Source organism: Salvelinus fontinalis, chromosome 13 (assembly GCF_029448725.1).
Source record: "Salvelinus fontinalis isolate EN_2023a chromosome 13, ASM2944872v1, whole genome shotgun sequence".
Lineage (NCBI taxonomy): Eukaryota > Metazoa > Chordata > Actinopteri > Salmoniformes > Salmonidae > Salvelinus > Salvelinus fontinalis.
The window spans coordinates 28,136,528-28,156,904 of NC_074677.1; the positions used below are offsets into that span (position 1 = coordinate 28,136,528).

Sequence of the window (20,377 nt, forward strand, 5' to 3'; positions counted from 1 at the left end):
GTCAGAGCGGTTACTTGACTATCTTGTCAATATAATAGACCATCTTTACTACAGCTACAAAGTCATAGTTATGGCAAAATCCCGCCCATTTCTATAATTTATCTTCTTAAAATCGGATTTTAAACCTAACCCTTACATTAACCCAAGCCTAAACCACACTGCTAACGTTATGGATAATCCTAGCCTTAAATTAAGACCAGAAAGCACTTTTTTTTGTTCATGAATTTTTCATGATATAGTCCATTTTGATTTTGTGGCTGAGTTAACTAGGGACAACCGAATGAACGTCTGGGACATTTGGCCACCACACTTGAGAATTAAATAATTTTTTTGTGACCTGAATTATATGCCATACAAACGCCATACAAGTACAGTATGCCAGTTCTTCTAGAGTCTGTTTCTGTTTTGGGGTGCACAGAGAGAGGTTGTATTTGTCAATGTAGTTGAAATCGTATTATAATAGTGTTATTTACTGTAAACACGTTCTAGAGAGAAAATATAGTGCTTTCTATGTAAACCAACATAAAGTGCAAACACGTTTTTTAAATTATCTTATCTAAAGATTCATTATATTGCACTGGATGTTTAAATATTTAAGACTTGGAGTTGTAGGGCTTTCTTAGGCCCTCTTGATTCGAACATCTTTAATAAGTGGGTGTAGCCATGTCCAGCTGCATATCCTCTGAGCCAATTGGCTCCTGTCTCATACATAATGCTGCAGGTGGGTGGGGGGGAGGAATGGCGTGCCACTAAGGGGCAGCCTAGTTCCTGTTCCCAGGGCCGCGGGAAACAGCCGCCCTCCCTCCACCCTTCTTCCCTCCTCTCTCTCTCTCTCTGGCTTCCAACAACAGAGCCTGGCGCGAGCCTGTGAGTATACCAACCAGGGCTTTAACTCACTGCTGCATCCACCGCACAAACAGACAACAATTATAATGCAATGCATGCATCGTGATCATTGTGATTTGATTTCAACACACTAAAACATGTTACTGTAGTTTTGGTGGTTCTGCCCTCTTCCTTCCCCACCTGAATATGTGTCTGCTTGAGGAACACTGTATGGTATTATGCTCCAATGGCTTAGCTGAAGCACTCATTCTTATTCAGGAGAGAGGTTGTTTCGTTCGAAGACACTAGTAGCAATGTGATAGATGAGATGACAGAAATAGAAACTGTCACTCCTCTGAGACATCTAATTTATTTGTAATAAGGACAGTTTCTGTTTTTTTGCCAGATGAGTCATAACTCATAAGCAGGTTGGTTTGATTTGATTTGAAGGTAATGGTGGGTAGGGAGGGGTGTGGCATCTTCATTGTGGTGATAGTGTTACAGTGGATTTGAAGGGTTGACTGTCACCATCCTCAGAGGACAAAACCCAAATTAACCAGCAAGTACTATAAAAAGTTATAATTTGCTGTTACACAATTACAGTCACACAATCATGAAGTTGTATTATGTATAATCAATGCATCATGACTTAGTTGTTTAGTTTCCAGGGTTAGTGACTTAGTTTCCAGGGTTTTTTGTATTCACCACCAATAACTGTAGGGTTAGAGGTCGTGTAGGGTTAGATCTGATTGACCCACTGACCTCAAATTATCAATGGGCCAATTACAGTTTTCTATACTCTTAGTAGTGTATTGAACAGATAATTAAACTTTACATAAACTTTCAATCATAAGGGCTACATAACACTGTTGTAAAAATACATTATATATATAATTCAAGGTCATGACAACGTTAATTAGCTAAGCCAGTTGGGTCATTTAAAACCTAGCCAATTAGCTGATCATGGCATATGTCATCATAAATCATAAGCTGACTACTGTTTATAACAAATGGCAGTGTTATAACCGTGTTATAGGCTTAACAGTGTAATGTAGCTTTTTTGACAGAGACTTCATTCAAGTAAAGTGTTACCAAATAAAGTATGAGTATGATGACTGACAAATGACTGAAATACATTATAGTCATGTCATGGACAGAGCCATTAACATAAGTGACAACATTGAGCTGTCATTAAGTAGACTAATGGACAGTGACAGACTTTATAATGGGCTTGTCAATCACTCTGCCACAAGAAGACATGATGGAGACTTGTGTACAGGTAAGATACTCCTAAGGGTCCACATTGTAGGGGTGAATAGTGAAAACACAGCTTGGGTAAAGATGGAGGAGCACAGGTCTATAAACCAGGCATGACAGGTAAGCATGTTGTGTAAAAGGAGATAAGAATAGAGTGGTACATATAGCTGAGTATTGTGCAACTGAAGTGCTGATGTCTCTAACCACCATTGTTTTTCTGTTCTGACTGACTGCGGACATTACGAACTGCACAGACAGAGCACAGCGTAGAGGAACACACTTCACATACTGTATAGCAAGATAATGATTCAACAGTTTACTTCAACTCGATTTCTTGACGGATATGTAAATAGAGAGGCTTTAAATCATGTTATGATATTTTTCTCGTTACAAATCTGTCTAAAAACGAAAGAAAGATGGGTTTATTAGGGCTTGGAGACGCATGAATGTGTTTGATCTGTCGGGGCGCTGTTTTGACTGTGTGTTTGCGGTGCACTGCAGGCCCTCTCCCACCAGGCTCATGCGAGCGAGGCTGAGCAGGCAGCGCAGTTCTTCCGTAGGCTTCAGTTTTTCCACTCGACGAAAAATATCGCATATTCATCTTATTGAGAGTGTGAAGACATATCTCGCCTTTTCAAAATACAGAACTGTTAATCAAGCAAATAAGCCAATACGTGAAACCATATTTTGATGTTCAGGGCAAGATGGATTCATTATGGAAATTAGCATTGTGGCACACTGTCCCCCTACACACACCAGTTACAGTTGCCCGTCGTGAGTCTTCTGTAACCTGTCATATTATAGCATATACACTAAATAGCTTAGACTAAATATTATTGTGGAATGTAGTTTCTTCGAAGGTGTGTAATTAATGCAGCTTTGCATTGAGGCTTTGGAATGTTTTGGATTGATTGGAAACGTGTGCGTAATTGCGGTTACATTTTGTGCGCTTTGATGTCAACTTTATATCGAGCATATTTTAACACTTTGTGGCCTGTTTTTTTGTGAACAGACTCCATTTTGAAGGACCCGGTGAGCAGAGGAAATAAGGCTTTGCAACTCGTCTAAAGGAAAGGAAGCCATCTGTTTTCCGGGTATAGCCATATTAGAATGCATATACATGAAGACATAATCCTTTAATTTAAAAAGCGCAGGGGGTTTCCATTTGGGGTATGATATTATGCCATTGTTGGCACAAGTTGAGCAAATGGCACGCATGTCATTAGTGATACATGTGAATGACAGTAATTAGAAATTAATGTGATAATTCATCGAGGATTGGACCAGTAGAGAGGAATATCTGCGTCTTTTCTCCATCCCACATATCTTTAGGATTTTTGGTGGCACTCAAAGCCTCAGAAATACTTCATGCTGGGGGTTGGGAGGCAGTGACGATTGGTCCGCTCTCACAGACAGACACGGGCAGTCAGGGGCTGCAAGGGGCAGGTCGACAGCTAGGAAATAGTAATAATTTATTAGAATATGCATTGAATATGTGGTAACAAGGAATTAGAAACTTATAGCACACTATGATATGTTGCTGTAAAGGGGTGGTTCTCTCAGTAAGTGAAATGCATGCATATATTTATCTTTTGAAGGGGCCGCCGGTGGAGTAACAGCTATCGCAAGTAGAGACAGTGTATGTCCACAGGATCCTGGCCTAGTATTGCTGCTACTGGGATTCTCCTTATCCGATTTCACAAAATTGGAAAACAGCACATTTAATTATATAAATTAAAGGGTTGACAGTTGTTTTTGCGGTGACGGACATTTCAATGGTAAGATTATTGCGGCATATCATTGACATCCGCTTTTTTTGTTTAACATTCCGTGATTGTGTATGTACAGTAGACATCGGTCGATGTTAAGTCTGTACGAATGTGTGGCTGTGTGAACTTGTGTGTCCATACTGTATTGTAGCGTGCCAGCTATGCACTATCTATGGTGCCTCGTGAGCCATGGCACACAGAGTTGATGCACAGGCGGCAGGCGCTGTCAAGAGCTGTCCATTTTATTCATGGGCATTCGCGATTTCTACATCAGCCTTTTGAAATCAATTTAACCCTTCGTTGACGCTGGGAAGGACAGCGTGTCATTTCAGTTATGCTGGTCTAATTTGAACATGACCGTTGGCCTTCCAAACGTGCAGTAGGTTGCCACGATTCCACGTTCTTGGCGGGGTGGAATGATGACGATATTATGGCTGCCTGATACCTAGTTTCATTCTTCATCTTTTTTTTGAGGTGGGGCAAGATAACTATGTCACACTTTAATAGATAATGAAGCTCAGTAATAACTTTTATCATATTTTTGTTGCCATGCTCTTTGATAGCTTACAATAAATAGACTATAATTATAGACAACAAAATGTATGTGATCAATAATTGAAAATCCATCCAATTAAAGTTGCTATCACTTTTTTAAACCTATTTCTGTTTTACTTTTATGTTTAGGGTGGAGACATGGCAGCATGAGTCAGCCCTATGAACTGCCCATCAAAGATGCTCAGGCCTGCTGCTCTGACCCAACATTGACCTCTGCCCCCAATGACCCTGTCTCCCCCTGCTCAAAGCACCATAACCACAATTCAAGACTAGACCCTCCACGTGCCATGCAGCTGTCCACCGCCCCTGCCCCGAAATCTACATCCACCTATGGGTTCATCAAGGACCTATCTTCCTCCTACAGCCCTCTGAGAAGGCTACAGCACCTGACCACCATGGTCAGCCACCCAGACCTGGTCCTACCTGGAGTCGGGGAGAGGGCCTCCCAGGGCTCCAGGGAAGACTCGCATACCCGGAATGCTGTTGGGAAAACTGACATCGGAAATTCCTTGGCCCTCACAGCTACACAGCCAGGCAGCAGAGACACAGACAATAGTAAGACTAATCTTAGTGTGGAGAAGAAGAGTGACTGTTGCTTCTCTGACCCACCCAGTCCAGCTTTCTCACTGGATAGCAACAGCCCCTTTGCAAATGGCTATCTGCACTTTGAGTCCACTTTGTTTGATGATGAGAATGATGATGATAATGCAGAGGATGATGAGGATATAGCGTTGCCTCTGACAGACAGAGGGAGAAAAGTTGGAAAGTCACCTGAACCTCTTCCTGGACTTTTAAACTTGAAGGTTAAAAATATACCAGAGCCAGGGCTCTCTGTGGGTAAAGGCTTGCAGTCCCCTGGTGTCCCCCCATTTACAGCACACGATGGGTCAGACGAGGACTGGGGGAGTGACTGTGAGCCTCTCTCTCTTGGGAATAGCCCCTCTGGGCCTGCAATGGCAAGTCCTACTACTGAGCTTTTACATAACATGGCTATTCACAGCAACATCATACAGTACCAAACAGCCCTCGTATTTAAATCCTGTAACATGTTACAGTTCTGGCCTGGGTACTTCCTTGTCAGTCCAGACCACCTGTTTTACTGTGCAACATAAATTGTCAAGCTTATGGGTTTTAATTATATGTGAAATGTTAATGAAGATAGTGAGAGGCCTAAATTCTGGTTAATTAGCCAGAAAGGTCAAGCAAGATCACTTCCTCTATAATCGATAAGCTCCTCCTACTGTAGCTGGAGAGGATCCATGTCATTCAGTTGCTGTTTGGCTCAGTATACGCCAGCATCTCATGGTAAATTATAGTCAATAGTTTTTCCTTTTGCAATCAATAAAAGATGTGCACAGAGAAACGTCATTAGTCAGTCCATATCCAGAGCTTTGTTTAGTCTCTGGGATGTTTGCATGATCAGTTGATACAAGGTTAGGGGCATTCCTCGCAAAACTAGAACTAAAAATGAGCATGATTTTGGGGATTTCACAAAATTTTATCCATAGAAGGGTTCTTTAGAGGAAGGATTCTTGACATATATTTGACATTTGTATCTAAAAGCATAGGCCCAGGCCTCCTTTTCAGACTCCTTAATGTTTCATCTGTAGGTGCTACAAAGCAAAAAATGGTGTCATATGAAGCTTTACGGCTTGCTCTGTAATATGAGTAGTATTTTGATTTAAAGAAAACATTTATTACATTAATTTATGAATATTGAAACATATAAACATGAATATTGAAAATAAACCATATTTGATTTGGCACATTTTTTGATATATTGTTGAACATAATATATTCTATGGGCATTTCAAAGTTCTAGAGTGGAATTTCTGCTAGTTTTAAAGTTATGGCCCATTTTATAGAGAGAAATTGGCATAGTAGGTAATGTAACCACAGCCCTCCTTGTATCGTTGCACATCCTGCAATTCATGAGCAGAGGGTGAATATTTTAAATCCATTTTCACATTCACTGTGTTGGTAATGCTTACAAATTGGATCATAACTAAAAGTAGAAGAAATCCCACTCTGGAACTTTCAATGCCTGTAGAGTTTTTTATGTTCAACAATATATTTTTATATTTGTTTGCCAACTCAAAAGTTTAATATTTTCAAAATTCATAAATGAATGTAAGACAAGTGTTATTGAAATCAAAATACTACACATATTACAGAGAAAGCGGTAAAGCTTCATATGACACCATACATTTGGCTAAGGCTAAAATGTCACAAATATTCTAACTTCTATTAATTATGTCTTAATTATGCTTTAAGATACAAATATAAAATATACTGTATGTCAACAATCCTTCCTCCAAAGAACTCTGCTATGGATTTAATTGAGTGAAAACCTAATTTACCTCAATACCAACCAGATTGGTTGTAGATGTTAAATGACTGTGGTCCTGGCCACTCGTCAACGTATAGTCTTGGAAAATATTGGAATGCTTGTATATGTTTGAAGATAAAGATTTTGACCAAATTTTTACAGACATATTTGCATATGTGAAAGAGCATGTACATTCTGATATAGTAATGTAATACATAACATGAATTGTTTTGAAACATGACTTGAAGTAATTTAAATATTGTCTTATTTGGTGTCTGTCAACAGATGGGCAGCCCAAAGAAGAAGTCCTTACCACCTGTAAAGTTTTTAGAAGGTGAAGTTATATGGGCAAAGTTCAACCGAAGACCCTGGTGGCCTTGTGAGGTGACTGTTGACCCACTACAGGGAACCTATCACAAAATGAAAGGTAGGCCTTGGTCCTGGATATTATTTTAACAAGCCGTTGTTTGGTTTGAGTTGATCTTGTTGAACAGATTTGCACTACCATGGAAGTCTTGTGTTTCGCAATCCACTTGTCATATCTTGCTCTTGCAAAATATATGTTATATCTGTGATAAAGGTTAAATTAATAGAAAATCTACAAACACTAATACCTAGTGGCCTTGGTCCTTTGCCCCTGTGTGATGATGCTGCAGAGCCCAGTGACAGGCCTTGTCGGCTGTACCACATCAGGACCTTTGGGCCGCCTGTGGAACTGGCCTGGGTCACAGGGAAAGCTATACACACATTTCATGGAGGCTTTGAGTTCGAACAGCTCCCCTTGCTGCGCAAGAGAGGAAGGCAAAGGGACGAAGACTATAAATACATTGTAAATATGTGGCACAGCTTTTGTATATGTTGGACAATAATGAATCATGTTTTACCTGAATGTACCTAAAAATACAAACATTTGTGATTACAGAAAAGCTTTATTTGCCTTCATAGATACCCAAGAGGTTTAATGCATCTTGGAAAACCAGTGTGGCTGAAGCAGAATCTGTCCTCCCAGAGCGACCCAAAACAGATGTCTCTATACCTGACTCCATAGATACAACCCTCTATGATGGGTCCAGATCAGAAAAAGAGGGCAAGGCCCTTCCAACTCCCCCTTCCAATCCATCCAACTGTATACCCCTTGCACCAAGCAACTTAACATATGGATCTCTGTCACCACACAGTAAACATTCCCCAACAAAAGTAAGCACTTCCAAGAAGCCTCAAAGCAAAAAGAAGCCAAGTAAAGCGTTTAAAGCTAAAAATGAGTGCTTGAACACCAAAACAACATTTGACAGCACTAACAAGCCAGAGGGGGACATAAAAGAATGTCCGTATTCGGACCTTGACTCTATCCCCAATATTTTGTGTCCTAAAGCACTTGAGCGTCAATCCAAGCATGCTCAGACTCAGCCCTCAGTTCCAGTAGTAAAAGAGGTGAAGAAGCAGCCTGAAGGACACAGTCGCCTGTGGTTCAGCAAACCAGGAAAAGACAGGCGTCTCAACACTACCGCCTCCTTATCTAACCACAGTGCCTTCAGCAAGGGCCCCTGCAAGAAAAAGACTCAAACTGCAGCTGCTGTCAACAGAAAGACTCAAGCGTCCAGTGCGGCCATCAAGGAATGCTCTATTGATCAGTCGAAGACTCCAGTGTCCAGCGTAATAGTCAAAGAACACCCTGCTGATCAGTTGAAGACTCCAGTGTCCAATGCAACATTCAAAGATATTACTGGTGATCAGTCGAAGACTCCAGGGTATAGTGTAACAGTCAAAGAACGTCCTGTTGATCAGTTGAAGCCTCCAGTCTCAAGTGTGCACAAGCCTCCTGATGAGTCGAAGGCCCTGGGCAAGCAGCCTGCACATCTGCCTGCTAGCAACCGCCTGATGACCAGAGCTCTTAAAGCTATGGAGTTAGCAGTGCGGAAACAGAATCTGTTCTCCAGCCCAAAGCCTGGCTGTTTCCTTCCTATCAACAAGACAGAGGAGGAGGTGTCATCTTCCACAAACACTCCTTCTGATAAACCAGAGACCAAAACAGACTGTTATACAGAGGAAAAACTTTTAAAGGTTGACAACGATAATCAGTCCTCCTCAAAGTTCACCAGGTCGAAGGACTTTGAAGCAGAGGTTAAGACTGAAGATGAGGGCTTCTTGATATCCCAGATGCCTGTGGACTTTATACCTCTGACATCTGGGAAGGCAAAGAAAAATAACTGTGTGTCTGACATGTCCTCCTGTTCCTTGCCATGCTTCTCTCCCATGGACGCCTTCAAAGACATTAAAGAGTTATCTTTCAAGTCCCTGGAATCAAGTGAGGGTGATGGGAAACCTGTGTCTTTTAAACCAGACACTAACTACAAGTTCAGTACTTTCCTCATGCTGCTGAAGGACATGCACGATACCAGGGAGAAAGATGGAACTCCCTTGGAGCTGGAAATCGGACCACCTAGTGCTCATGTAAAAGAGGAGCCTTCCGTGATTCCACCCTTACTGGGAGAGGAGTCACTCGGTCAAGGCCCGAGTCTCAGTAAAAGTCAACAAGGCAAGAGCAAAACCAAGGCCAAGCCCAAACCCAAATCTACTCTGAAGGTAGAAATCCCACAACTTGAAGGCAGCACAAACCAGGTCGTGAAAAGGCTAGCCAAAAACAGAGGCTCGTCCGAGACTAAAAAGAAACCGAATGGAAAAGTGCCTTTTGGTAAGAGGTCTCCTGGACCTGGCTACCTTGGGATAGAAGCCTTGCACCACCTTCCGAGCAATTCTTGGGAGAAGTTTGACCAGGATTTAGAGACATTAGGGGGGGTGGGGGAGGGCTGCAGTAGGCTAACGAATGAGAGACTACAGAACATGGTGCCTTTGGAGCAGGGTGGTGCAGAACCATCAGTGTCCTTTCAGCCAAAGACAGCATTGGACGAGCAGACTATCACTGCCACAATTTCTGCAAACACTACACAATGTACTGGGGAAGGCCAGGAGGCTCCCACAGGTAAAGGGTTTTTGTTATTTCCTTGGTTTTACAGAAGGGTATCCTAAAGGAGATAATTACTGGTCAATGCATTAACTTTGCTTCTGAAGTCATACCATAATGAAAATATCAACAGCTATGAAGTAAAAGTGTTCGATGCAGGGCCATGAACTTCTGTAGATCATGACATGTAATGATTTAACATGTGTGGTGTACACTAGTCATACGTTTTGCACACTTATCCTCCACAGCACATAAACGAATTCGAAAACCAAGCAAAAGACTCATAGAATGGACAGAAGAGTACAGTCAGATAATCTGCACAAGGAAGAAACAGAAAAAGCCCCTCCAGTCTTTGGGAAAGGTAGCTCACTCAAACATATTGCATCTCTTGGATTTTCAGGGTTTTGTATTATGATCCCAGCTCTATACCCTCTTCATGTTATTCCAGGTGGCACATTCCAACAGCAACAAACCAGATCCCCTACCATCAGGGAAAACCACACATGACCACGCCCCTCTGAACCCAGTTCCTGAAATACAAACTCTGCCCCCAGACGAACGATCCAAGACCCCCACTGGACAAGCCCCTCCCCCAATACAGAATACTCCCCCTCAGGATGCACCTATCCTGTCCATAGATACTCTAACCCCACCTCCTGAAGCAGACCATTCGCTGCTGAGTGACGGTCTGACAAAGAATGTTGGTGAGAAACTATTTATATATAAAATGTATACTTTGGTTGGATTGCAAAAAATTACTAAATGTTTTCAAAATGCAATGTGCCGTGAAACCAAGTAATTGCTGTTTTTATTACATTACTCCTCTGTAGTAGTAGTCATTATCCCAGATGTGTGTAAAGGTCCATAGTAACACTGTTGTCTTGTGGCAGGTGACGTTCCTTACTTGGAAACCATCCGTAAGAGACAGAGGAAACCAACTCCGAAGATTATGGAGGCTACCACAATTCCAAAGAAGAGGGTATGGAGGTGTTAGGGAATGGTTGTGCTTTGTTCAATAAGGATTTTTTTTGTATCTGATGGTTCCATTTATCTTCACAGTAATGAAGGCCTTAAAACAGGTTGACTGGTTAATTATCTATTACAGGTCAAGTCCCTGAAGACCATCTTATCAAGTCATCCTCTTCCTTCAGGTCAGTCTACACAGGAAGGATCTCCCTCAAACTGCCCATATTACACACTTTTTAAGAGTCTTTTTCACTTTTACACTGTTTATCACAATTCTTTGTCATACTGCTGTTGTTTACTTAATGATTGTCAATTCAAAGGGCTGATTGGTCTTGGGGCCAAAGTTGACTTGACTGTTTTTGTTCCCAGGCTCTGGACAACTCTTTTCTAAATCAAAGATCAAGCAACCTACCACACCTACCCCTGCACCCTCCACGTTTACACCCTGCACCCCTGCACCCTGCCCCCTAACCCAGAGCAGCCTGGAGAAGGGGTCAGACTGTGACGTCACCAAGCCCCCCAGTGAGGAAACTGATCTTCATAACGATGGGAGGGATACCCTAGACCCAGAGGTCAGACAATAGGTCAAATCTCAAGCTCTATTTTATGGTCCATGTTTGACCCGATAATAACATAGAAAGTACATGGTAAAATAGACATTACTTAATAATGATCTAATAATGAAAATAAATTTAAAAAATGTTTCTACGTGGAATCGTGTTACAGTGTTTGAACTCTGCTGCTGATTTTCCTCTTCTTTGCTCCTCAGGGTTTTACATCCAGTTTGGATGACAGCTTTTCATCCATGAGGGAGGAGTCTTCACTGTGCGATGGCCCACTCTCCCCCAATAAGAAGATCATAGGGGACAGAGGGGGCGCTGCCTCATTGAAAGAGAATGTGTGTCAGGTGAGTAGGCCTCGCATCACCAATGTAGGAGTGGTTACCTTGTGTTGTTTTAATGTGCAATATGTGATTATGGACTGACTGCATTTGCTCTTTACTCATTGTTTCAGATAGTTGTGTAAATGTTGTTGTAATGTTGTCTAAATGTTTATGGACTATATGGTAGGTGTGTGAGAAGACTGGGGAGCTGCTGCTGTGTGAGGGCCAGTGTTGTGGGGCCTTCCACCTCCAGTGTATCGGCCTCACAGACCCTCCTATAGGGAAGTTCGTCTGCCAGGAGTGCAAGTCTGGTGGGTCAAGCACATATTCCTTAAAAACACAACCACTCTATACTCATTAACCAGGTTTCCATCCAACCTTTTTATGGGAGTAAAGTTCATGTCGGATAAAAAATGTCATTACAGGTCTGATGGAAACAGAACATTTTTCAGTTAAATGTTCAAATGTTGACAAAACAAAATGCGGCAAAAAAGGTGGGAATGTTTTGTGTCTGTAAAATGATTTATGTGAGAAATGTCAGTGGAAATGCTTTTAATGCACAAGTATTGATATAATAACCATCTTATCGAAGTAAACTTGGAGTCACACGATGACATGTTGTGTGGACTTAAACGTCACAGGGAGATGAGGTGCAAGGTGATGATCTTGATGCTCCTTTCCAATAAATATTGACGGTCTTATTCTGGTGACATGATCATCAATACTTGGCTGCCATTTGACAAATAAAAATAATCTTGCTCTTTTGTCCATAATAATCTCATCATGTAGGCTATACGTGCGTAGAGTTGAAAATGCGATGGAAATCCATTTGAACTTGTATTTGTTATTCGGTACATGGGAATTTAACCGCAGAAGCTATTTTTATGTGCACTACGTCATCACGCACAGCCTTTTATCTGCAACAAGTTTTATCTGCAACAATTTGATGGAAACACATCTCTACTGGGAAAATGCGCATATTGTTTTTATGCGGATTTTAGAATATTTGTATGAAAATCTGTCGCCAATTCAATGGAAGCCTAGCTAGTGTCATGTTTTTAAGCTCCATTACTGCTCAGACAAAATTATGGAAAGACTATTATTAGTTGCACATAGAGTTATAAGTGTTCTCTCTGATTGTTTCAGACGCTATTTTGCTGATTCTACCCTGTCATCCTCTCATCGTAGCATCCATAATTCTCTCTGGCTAGTAAAAGCAAATCCATTGATTAAAGCTGATGTGTTTGTTGCTAGGTCTCCACACCTGTTTTGCGTGTAAGAAGCCCGGGGAGGACGTGATGCGCTGTATGATCCCAGTGTGTGGGAAGTTCTACCATGGAGAGTGTATAGCTAACCACGCTCCCACTGCCCCCCTGCACCTGGGTTTCCGCTGCTCTCTCCACGTCTGTCTGTCCTGCTTCATAACCAACCCTGTCAACCCCTCCGTCGCCAAAGGTGGGTGCTGCTCTGCTTAACCCAGCACAGTTTAGCTTTGTTTTATGCAATTCTGCTCAATTGAAATCCCGGTATATTGCTAATTCCACAGGAGAAATTATGATGTTGGAGTTAATAAATAGAACAATTTTTGCACACGTTTGTGCTAAAATAATTTACATTTTTGCACAGCAATTCAGTTTATTTCAACAGCATGATAGAAAGACAAACTAATTGAAGTGAGCTGTGGGAAGTAAATGTATACCAGATATTCTAACTAACAGCTCATTCTGCCCGTTTCCCCTGTGTTGTGTGTCCTGTAGGTCGTCTGACGCGCTGTGTGCGCTGCCCTGTGGCGTACCATGCCAATGACTACTGCATGGCAGCGGGCAGTGTGGTCCTAGCCAACAACAGCTTCCTGTGTCCCAACCACTTCACCCCCCGCAGGGGTTTCCGCAACCATGAACACGTCAATGTCAGCTGGTGCTTTGTCTGCTCCGAAGGTACGCCGGCTTCCACATATGTTGTGTTGTTAGAGTCAGATATGCATAGGTACGCTATTATGTCATGTACATTACATGATCAGTGTCCAATTTTCGCAGAACGTAATCAGCGTTCTTAAACACTAGAGCCCAGACCGTAAACCAGTTCAGTAGCCAAACTGTTATTCTTCTCCCATGCTCCAGGGGGCAGTCTGCTGTGCTGTGAGTCGTGTCCTGCTGCCTTCCACCAGGAGTGTCTGAACATCGACATGCCCGAGGGCAGTTGGTTCTGCAACGACTGCCTGGCCGGGAAGAAGCCCCACTATAAGGACATCCTGTGGGTCAAAGTGGGCCGATACAGGTTAGTACAGCTGCCTGGGTACCAACCTTACTGGCTCAGCATTGGTTTGGTAAAACAACAGCAAGTTGGCTAAAGCAGAAGCAGATTGGCATCCAGTGTATTAGTAAAAGTCCTCCCCTGCCTTAACCACATTCCCCATGCTAAAATATCCTAACTCTGAAGTGTTCTGACATTACTAAACAACCAAGGTACTGAGAACCAAAATGCACCTGCATTTCTATTCACAATATGGCAGTGGTTGCAAAATGGTAGGGTCTTTCTGCCATGGGCCGTGACCCATTTTCTTTTCTTATTCATATCGTCTTTTCCCTTCCTATCCTCTGTCTAGGTGGTGGCCTGCGGAGGTCAGCCATCCCAAGAACATTCCGGAGAACATCTTACGTATGAGGCACAATGTAGGAGAGTTCCCTGTGCACTTCTTTGGCTCCAACGACTACCTGTGGACCTACCAGGCCCGAGTCTTCCCCTACATGGACGTAGACACCAACAACAAGGAGAAGATGGGGAAGGGTGTAGACGCCATCTACAAGAAAGGTATTCACACCAACAGACCTGGGCAGAAAATAGTTGTATTTTGTAGTTTAAAAAAAAATACCAACTTTTAAAATAATTGAGGTAGTCGAATATAGTTTATATAGAGTTTCAACTAAAAGGAAACTTATTTTATATTTTATAAACAATATAAAACATACACATACAAACTACAACATCATACAAACATCAACTACATAATACCTGCACAGACCCACTAGCACACACCCCCATCTCCAGCGCCCCCATCACTCTACGCCACATGGTCTCAAAATGCACCATTTTGTTTCTCTCCCTCGCCCACGCAATTTACATTTTTAGATAATAAAGCATTTGAACTTTCCATTGCGTTAACGACGGAAGATTGGTTGATTTCCAGTTTTTGATTGAGGAGAAAAGTATCGTCCAACCCATCGGGTATCTCACTGCGCCCTCATATGCCATGTCTTGAAATATACAGACAGACGGATTCAAAGTGAATTTACATTGTAATAGTTCTGACAGGCAACTATCTAACTCCACCCATAACTTTTGGACTTTATAACATTCCCAGTAGGCATGGATTATTGAGTCATCGTTAGTGTTACACTTCAGACAACTCTGCTGTTGTGCTGTAGAATTTGTGAATTTTGTCTCTTGTATAATACATTCTATACATTCATTTATATTGGATTAAGAGTACATTTTTGTTAACTGTAATCTCATTAGTTATGTTCCAACATTCCCTCCATCTTGTGCCATTATCGGTTATTTTTACGTCTGGATTCCAATAGTTTATATTTGTTTCTAAGAGATTGTCAGTTGGATAGGCTCTCTGCAAGGTTTTGTACAGCGTACCTATCATATGAATATCCTTCTCTGACTCAAATAGGATTACCTCAAGATTGCTCTGATGTCCAAAAGATTTCTAATCAACATTTCGTGATATAAAACTTAAGTTGGATGTACTTGAAAATATCTACATTAGTCAATTCAAAATTTTAAGCTGTCATGGAAATACATTTATTTCCTATTACCAAGTAATTTATGGTTTTTATGCCTTTAGTTTTCCAAGTGGACCAATTTATCTGTGAATTCTGAAAAGCTATCCAAGGATTGTTCCATAGGGTTGTGTTATAAGGGAGTGAGATTGGTTCTTGTAGAATACGTTTCATTTTCTTCCATGTTGTTCTTAACTAGGAAGTTGTTAATATTCTTAGCTTTATCCTTTGAAAATTGACACATAAAAATATTCTGAGGGATGAGCATGCACATCTTCAATATGTACCCATTGTTCCTCTTTAGTGCATTTAACTATATGTCTCAAGTAAAAGCCTTGGGTGGTGAGTTGATACAATTCCACGTCTGGAAGGTTAAAACCACCCTCAGACTTAGGAAGATGTAATACTTTCCTTTTAATTCTATGAGTTTTATTTGCCCCTCTGAAGTCTGTTATGACCGAGTATACTTTTGTAGCCCTTTCCTGCAGTTAAATGACCTAGTGGCCTCATGTGTGGAATGTTATTCATATATTTCATTATCTCATAATTCATTTTTTTTAATAAATATGGTGTTTCTATGTCAAACGGTTTTGTAATATTTCAGTCTTCTGTGATGTATATAAAGTGTACTATTGGGATGCAAACTTGAATACATTTGAACTCTATTTCTGACATGGTGTAGGTGTCTTCTTTTTTTTAAGACCATAACATTGTGTATGAGGTGAATACTTTAGTTTCAAAATAGATTTGTTTAAGACTACCAACAAACACTGTGTGACCCTGCAGTAAAAGGTTATTAAAGAATGTCTTCATGGGGTAATTAGTATTACCGAGAATAAGTATGAAAACTTTGGGAGCCATGCAGGGCCGGCACTATGGGAGGGCCTTAGGGGGCCTGGCCCGCCCTACCTACCTCCTTGCCCGTCCAAATAAAATATTGAAATATTGATCATTTATTTGACCGAGACGCACGCCAACAGAAAGACGCATCAATCTCAGATAAAGTCTCCAAGAGAGCGAACCAGCGCTCTCTGGTTGTGTCTAAACTTGACACTTACATGCGACTTCTGCTATCAGAATACGAAGCTTGCAATTGTCTAGACGCACGAAAGTCGCTTTGTGGTCTGATTGTGTTCAGATCTGTCTGACCACTTCAGGAGGTGGTCAGGGATGCATTTTGTGCCGATTTTTCCTCAGTCTGGACGTAGTCAGGCTACCGAAAGCGCATACAGTGGGCGAAGTCATCAGTACTCCTCCCACAAGTCATAAAATGTGTGTTTTTGGGACAGAGGCACCTTTTCATTATAATGTTGGCGGAAATACGTTCCTAGGGTGTGGGGAAAGTGTTTGCTGGCCTCATAAATGCTAGCCAGCGAGCTAATATTTAGATGTATTTATTTTATTTTTATGCTAACTCGTTTGCAATCCCTCTAGCATTGCTTGCTAACTTGCTGGCTGGCTACAGAGCTTAGCTGGCTACTTACCTACAGTAGTTAGATACTGCCATCAGCTGTTGTTTTACCTATTCCACCTTTTATAGAATGCATACTGGCATTTGAATATAGTGCGGGAATGGATACAATGTGGGCAAGGTGGACACATTTAAATGTAAATGTAGACAGAGTGGGCAAGGTGGACACATTTAAATGTAAATGTAGACAGAGTGGGCAAGGTGGACACATTTAAATGTAAATGTAGACAGAGTGGGCAAGGTGGACACATTTAAATATAAATGTAGACAGACGCATGACGTGTTCGGAATTTTATGATCAGAACTCAATTATCAGAATACAAAAGCGTCATGAACTGTCAAGTCTAGCTAGACACGGCCTCTGTCTCAGTATGTGTAGACCATATATAGCTGATGCTGTCTGGACCAAAAGAGTATGACATGTCATACTATTTCTAGCCAGACTGGATTAGATACATGGGCTACATATAGTAAGACCGAGGGGAGCTGTTTCGCTCACTCGGATGCTTTGGTGAGAGTTTCAGCAGAGAGGAAGAGGCGAAGCGAGAGGGCTCACTCTCGCCAAAATCTGTCCAGAATAAGCCCAATGCGTTTCTATGGGCATAATATGCAGACCTAAGCTTGTCGTCTGCCTTCCCGCCTTTGGGACAACGACTCTCATTGTTAGGGTGGAAACATGAGCATCTCGTCATTAAATACACATCTCAGGTTTTTGCCTCTTGCGAATTGGAAAGGAAAACTGGCAGGTGCACAGTGCACTATTAGGACACTGACTTTCCACAAAGCAAAGTTAAAAGGATTGTTTTTTACTTAATGTTAATCTTTCCCCAGCTTTGGAGGAAGCTGCTAGCAGGTTTCTGAAACTGCAGGCAGAGAAAGAACTGAGACAGCTTCAGGAGGACAGGAGGAACGACAAGAAACCCCCTCCATACAGACACATTAAGGTAACTGCCACACCTCTTGCCACACAAAATGTATATATGAAGTTTGAGCTGTAGAAGTATTAGAACATCCCCTTGACATCTTAATTCCTCTGACATCACTCTCCTACCCCTCAGGTGAATAGGCCAATCGGGAAGGTGCAGTTCATTACGGCCGACCTATCAGAGATCCCGCGCTGTAACTGCAAGGCATCGGACGAGAACCCTTGTGGCATTGACTCTGAGTGTATCAACCGCATGCTGATGTATGAGTGCCACCCCCAAGTGTGCCCAGCAGGGGAGGGCTGTCTTAACCAGGCCTTCACCAAGCGCCAGTACAGCCAGGTGGAGATCTTCAGGACGCTGGCACGAGGCTGGGGCCTCCTCTGTGCCCACGACATCAAGAAGGTAATACATGTCAATTATAGAGTAAATTAAGTAGAGATCAATGTGCCGCCATGAAACTGTATCCCCTGGGGCTAAAACTATTTTCAAAAAGCTATGGAATTGAAAGGGGACTTTGATTCTTCTGCAATCCCGACAGATTTCAGTCCCAGCAGACTTTTTTTCTAGAAAATGTGCACAATCTTTTGGCTGTTCAAGAAATCATAGATTTAATTTCTTACCGGTACGGGACCCCCCCAAGTATACTACAAAAATTACAGGGTAGCCTACTCTGCTGACACTGACAAACAGATCAATAAATACGATATTGTCTGATTCATATAATCGGGCTACGAAAAGGGGAGACACAAATACAATATGACGTCCATCTAACCTGGAGGAGGAAATGATTGTCCAAAAACAAACAAAAGGAACACTGACCCAATGATAAAGACAGTGAATATGCACACTCACCAAGGATATGGCTGATGTTCTCCGCTGGTGCCAATAAGATAGGCTTCTGTTCGATCAATTAAGTTAAGAATTTAAGAATTTTGATAACTAAAAGACAGATTGGTGTCTTTTCATTGTTATCTCTACACAGCAATAGCCATTTGCTTTCCAAACAGCTTTTACGCGATTGTATTTTAAATATTGCGATATGCCTGGCTGGCTGGGTCTCTGCTTTTCACTGACAGTCGCAACTCAACAATCTATTTGGTATTTGCAACACGCGCTGCACAAATTGCGGGTCCTTCCGACTGTAGGTCATGCGATTTAAAACAATCCACAGCTTTTATTTTTAAGAAGTTAATGATCCTCTGTGGCCAAATCATGCTTTCTGTTGTAGTAGCCTATGTTGAATAATTGTATTTATTTCTGTATAGACAAGAGTAAGCTAATTAGGTTATATAATGTTGTCAATTTAATTACATATACTTTAGGGAAAACTTAGTTTCCCTTAGCCTTATGGACACGCCCCCTATCCATTTTAATGTGGCATAAACACAAGCAATAATCATTTTTCATCTGATTGTCAAACAATCACTTAACAAAGGTGCTCCCGCGCACATTAAAACTTGAAACATTTGTAATTTCAGCATCCAAACCCCAACAGTGCACTGTGAACCTGAAATTTGATGAATGGAAAGAGACATCTGTTACAAAACACCTACAGTACATGTATTGTAATGACATTCTGCGATTGTCATTAGGCCTACGCTTGTAGCATGAATTGATGTATTCACTGTTGTCCACGCGCGCCTTGGTCTCGGCTACTCATCTCTGCCTTGACAAAATGTAAGTGTTCTCCTCGAACCACAACGCAATTTGGAGCGTATACAGTCAATTCGCTAATTTTTCTTGCAGCTGACATTCAGTAATGTTAAGTAATGACGTGATTGACTATATTTTTTTGGGCATGTTGTATTAATTGTGATCGGCTCACGTTTTACCAGCACAGTGTACCCCCACAATTTATTTTGCCAGGACGCCATACTGGTCTGTACCGCCTTACTTTCATACCTGATGATTAATATTAGAATGAGTGTTCTACCGTATCTCTCCTGCTGACTGTCATGGTTGTGTGTTCTCAGGGGGAGTTTGTGAATGAGTACGTAGGAGAGGTGATCGATGAGGAGGAGTGTCGGGCCAGGATCAAACACGCCCAGGATAACGACATCTGTAACTTCTACATGCTGACTCTGGACAAGGTAGGGTTCAGGAGTCAGGACTTAAAGGTCTAATGCAGCTGTTTTTATCTCAATATCAAATCATTTCTGGGTAACAATTTAGTACCTTAGTGTGATTGTTTTCAATTAAAATGGTCAAAAGCAAACAAAAATAGCTTCTTAGCAAAGGGCAATTTCTCAAGCAAGAATTTTTCTAGGACTGTCTGGGAGTGTTTTGAGCGTAGAGAGGAAGCTGTTGGCAGAGAGGTTTGGAACTCTCTTTCTTATTGGTATATTAACTAATTTACCACCAGGTGATGTCAGCATACTATGGAACGCTGTTTGGGTCTTTGCGTGTCAAAAAAGATACACGTCAAATAACACAATTCTATTATAGAATGTTGTGTGTGCTGAATTTGCACGTGCAAGCCAAGTGCCCCCACTACTAACAGTAGCACTGTCAAAGCTGAACAAAAAAGTTTGTAAACAAGCACACACCGGCCACGAACGATGTGTTTACAATAGTGCGTTGGTAACAAGCCATTATTTGTTTGACCTCTACTTCTGGGGTAGCTAGTTAGCTTTAGTTTGGTACCTA

At 41.6% G+C, this 20,377-nt stretch overlaps 1 protein-coding gene across 4 annotated transcripts in view; it reads left to right on the forward strand.

Annotated features, from left to right (window-relative positions):
- The first annotated feature begins 3,088 nt into the window (after positions 1 to 3,088).
- Positions 3,089 to 20,377, forward strand: part of LOC129868350 (histone-lysine N-methyltransferase, H3 lysine-36 specific-like) — a 29,294-nt gene continuing 12,005 nt past the window's right edge. Inside the window, exons 1-19 of one of the 4 annotated variants that reach the window (XM_055942261.1) lie at positions 3,089 to 3,176; positions 4,536 to 5,362; positions 7,021 to 7,162; positions 7,392 to 7,564; positions 7,681 to 9,715; positions 9,946 to 10,058; positions 10,146 to 10,401; positions 10,588 to 10,676; positions 10,803 to 10,848; positions 11,033 to 11,235; positions 11,433 to 11,570; positions 11,734 to 11,857; positions 12,801 to 13,001; positions 13,304 to 13,483; positions 13,667 to 13,823; positions 14,152 to 14,357; positions 17,637 to 17,749; positions 17,864 to 18,133; positions 19,705 to 19,821. In XM_055942261.1, coding sequence (XP_055798236.1) covers positions 4,553 to 5,362; positions 7,021 to 7,162; positions 7,392 to 7,564; positions 7,681 to 9,715; positions 9,946 to 10,058; positions 10,146 to 10,401; positions 10,588 to 10,676; positions 10,803 to 10,848; positions 11,033 to 11,235; positions 11,433 to 11,570; positions 11,734 to 11,857; positions 12,801 to 13,001; positions 13,304 to 13,483; positions 13,667 to 13,823; positions 14,152 to 14,357; positions 17,637 to 17,749; positions 17,864 to 18,133; positions 19,705 to 19,821 — 5,373 coding nt within the window. In that variant the 5' untranslated portion in view covers positions 3,089 to 3,176; positions 4,536 to 4,552. Of the gene's footprint in view, positions 3,177 to 3,452; positions 3,861 to 4,535; positions 5,363 to 7,020; positions 7,163 to 7,391; positions 7,565 to 7,680; positions 9,716 to 9,945; positions 10,059 to 10,145; positions 10,402 to 10,587; positions 10,677 to 10,802; positions 10,849 to 11,032; positions 11,236 to 11,432; positions 11,571 to 11,733; positions 11,858 to 12,800; positions 13,002 to 13,303; positions 13,484 to 13,666; positions 13,824 to 14,151; positions 14,358 to 17,636; positions 17,750 to 17,863; positions 18,134 to 19,704; positions 19,822 to 20,377 lie in introns of those variants that run through there. The other 3 variants (XM_055942259.1, XM_055942260.1, XM_055942262.1) reach the window with 3 other exon arrangements.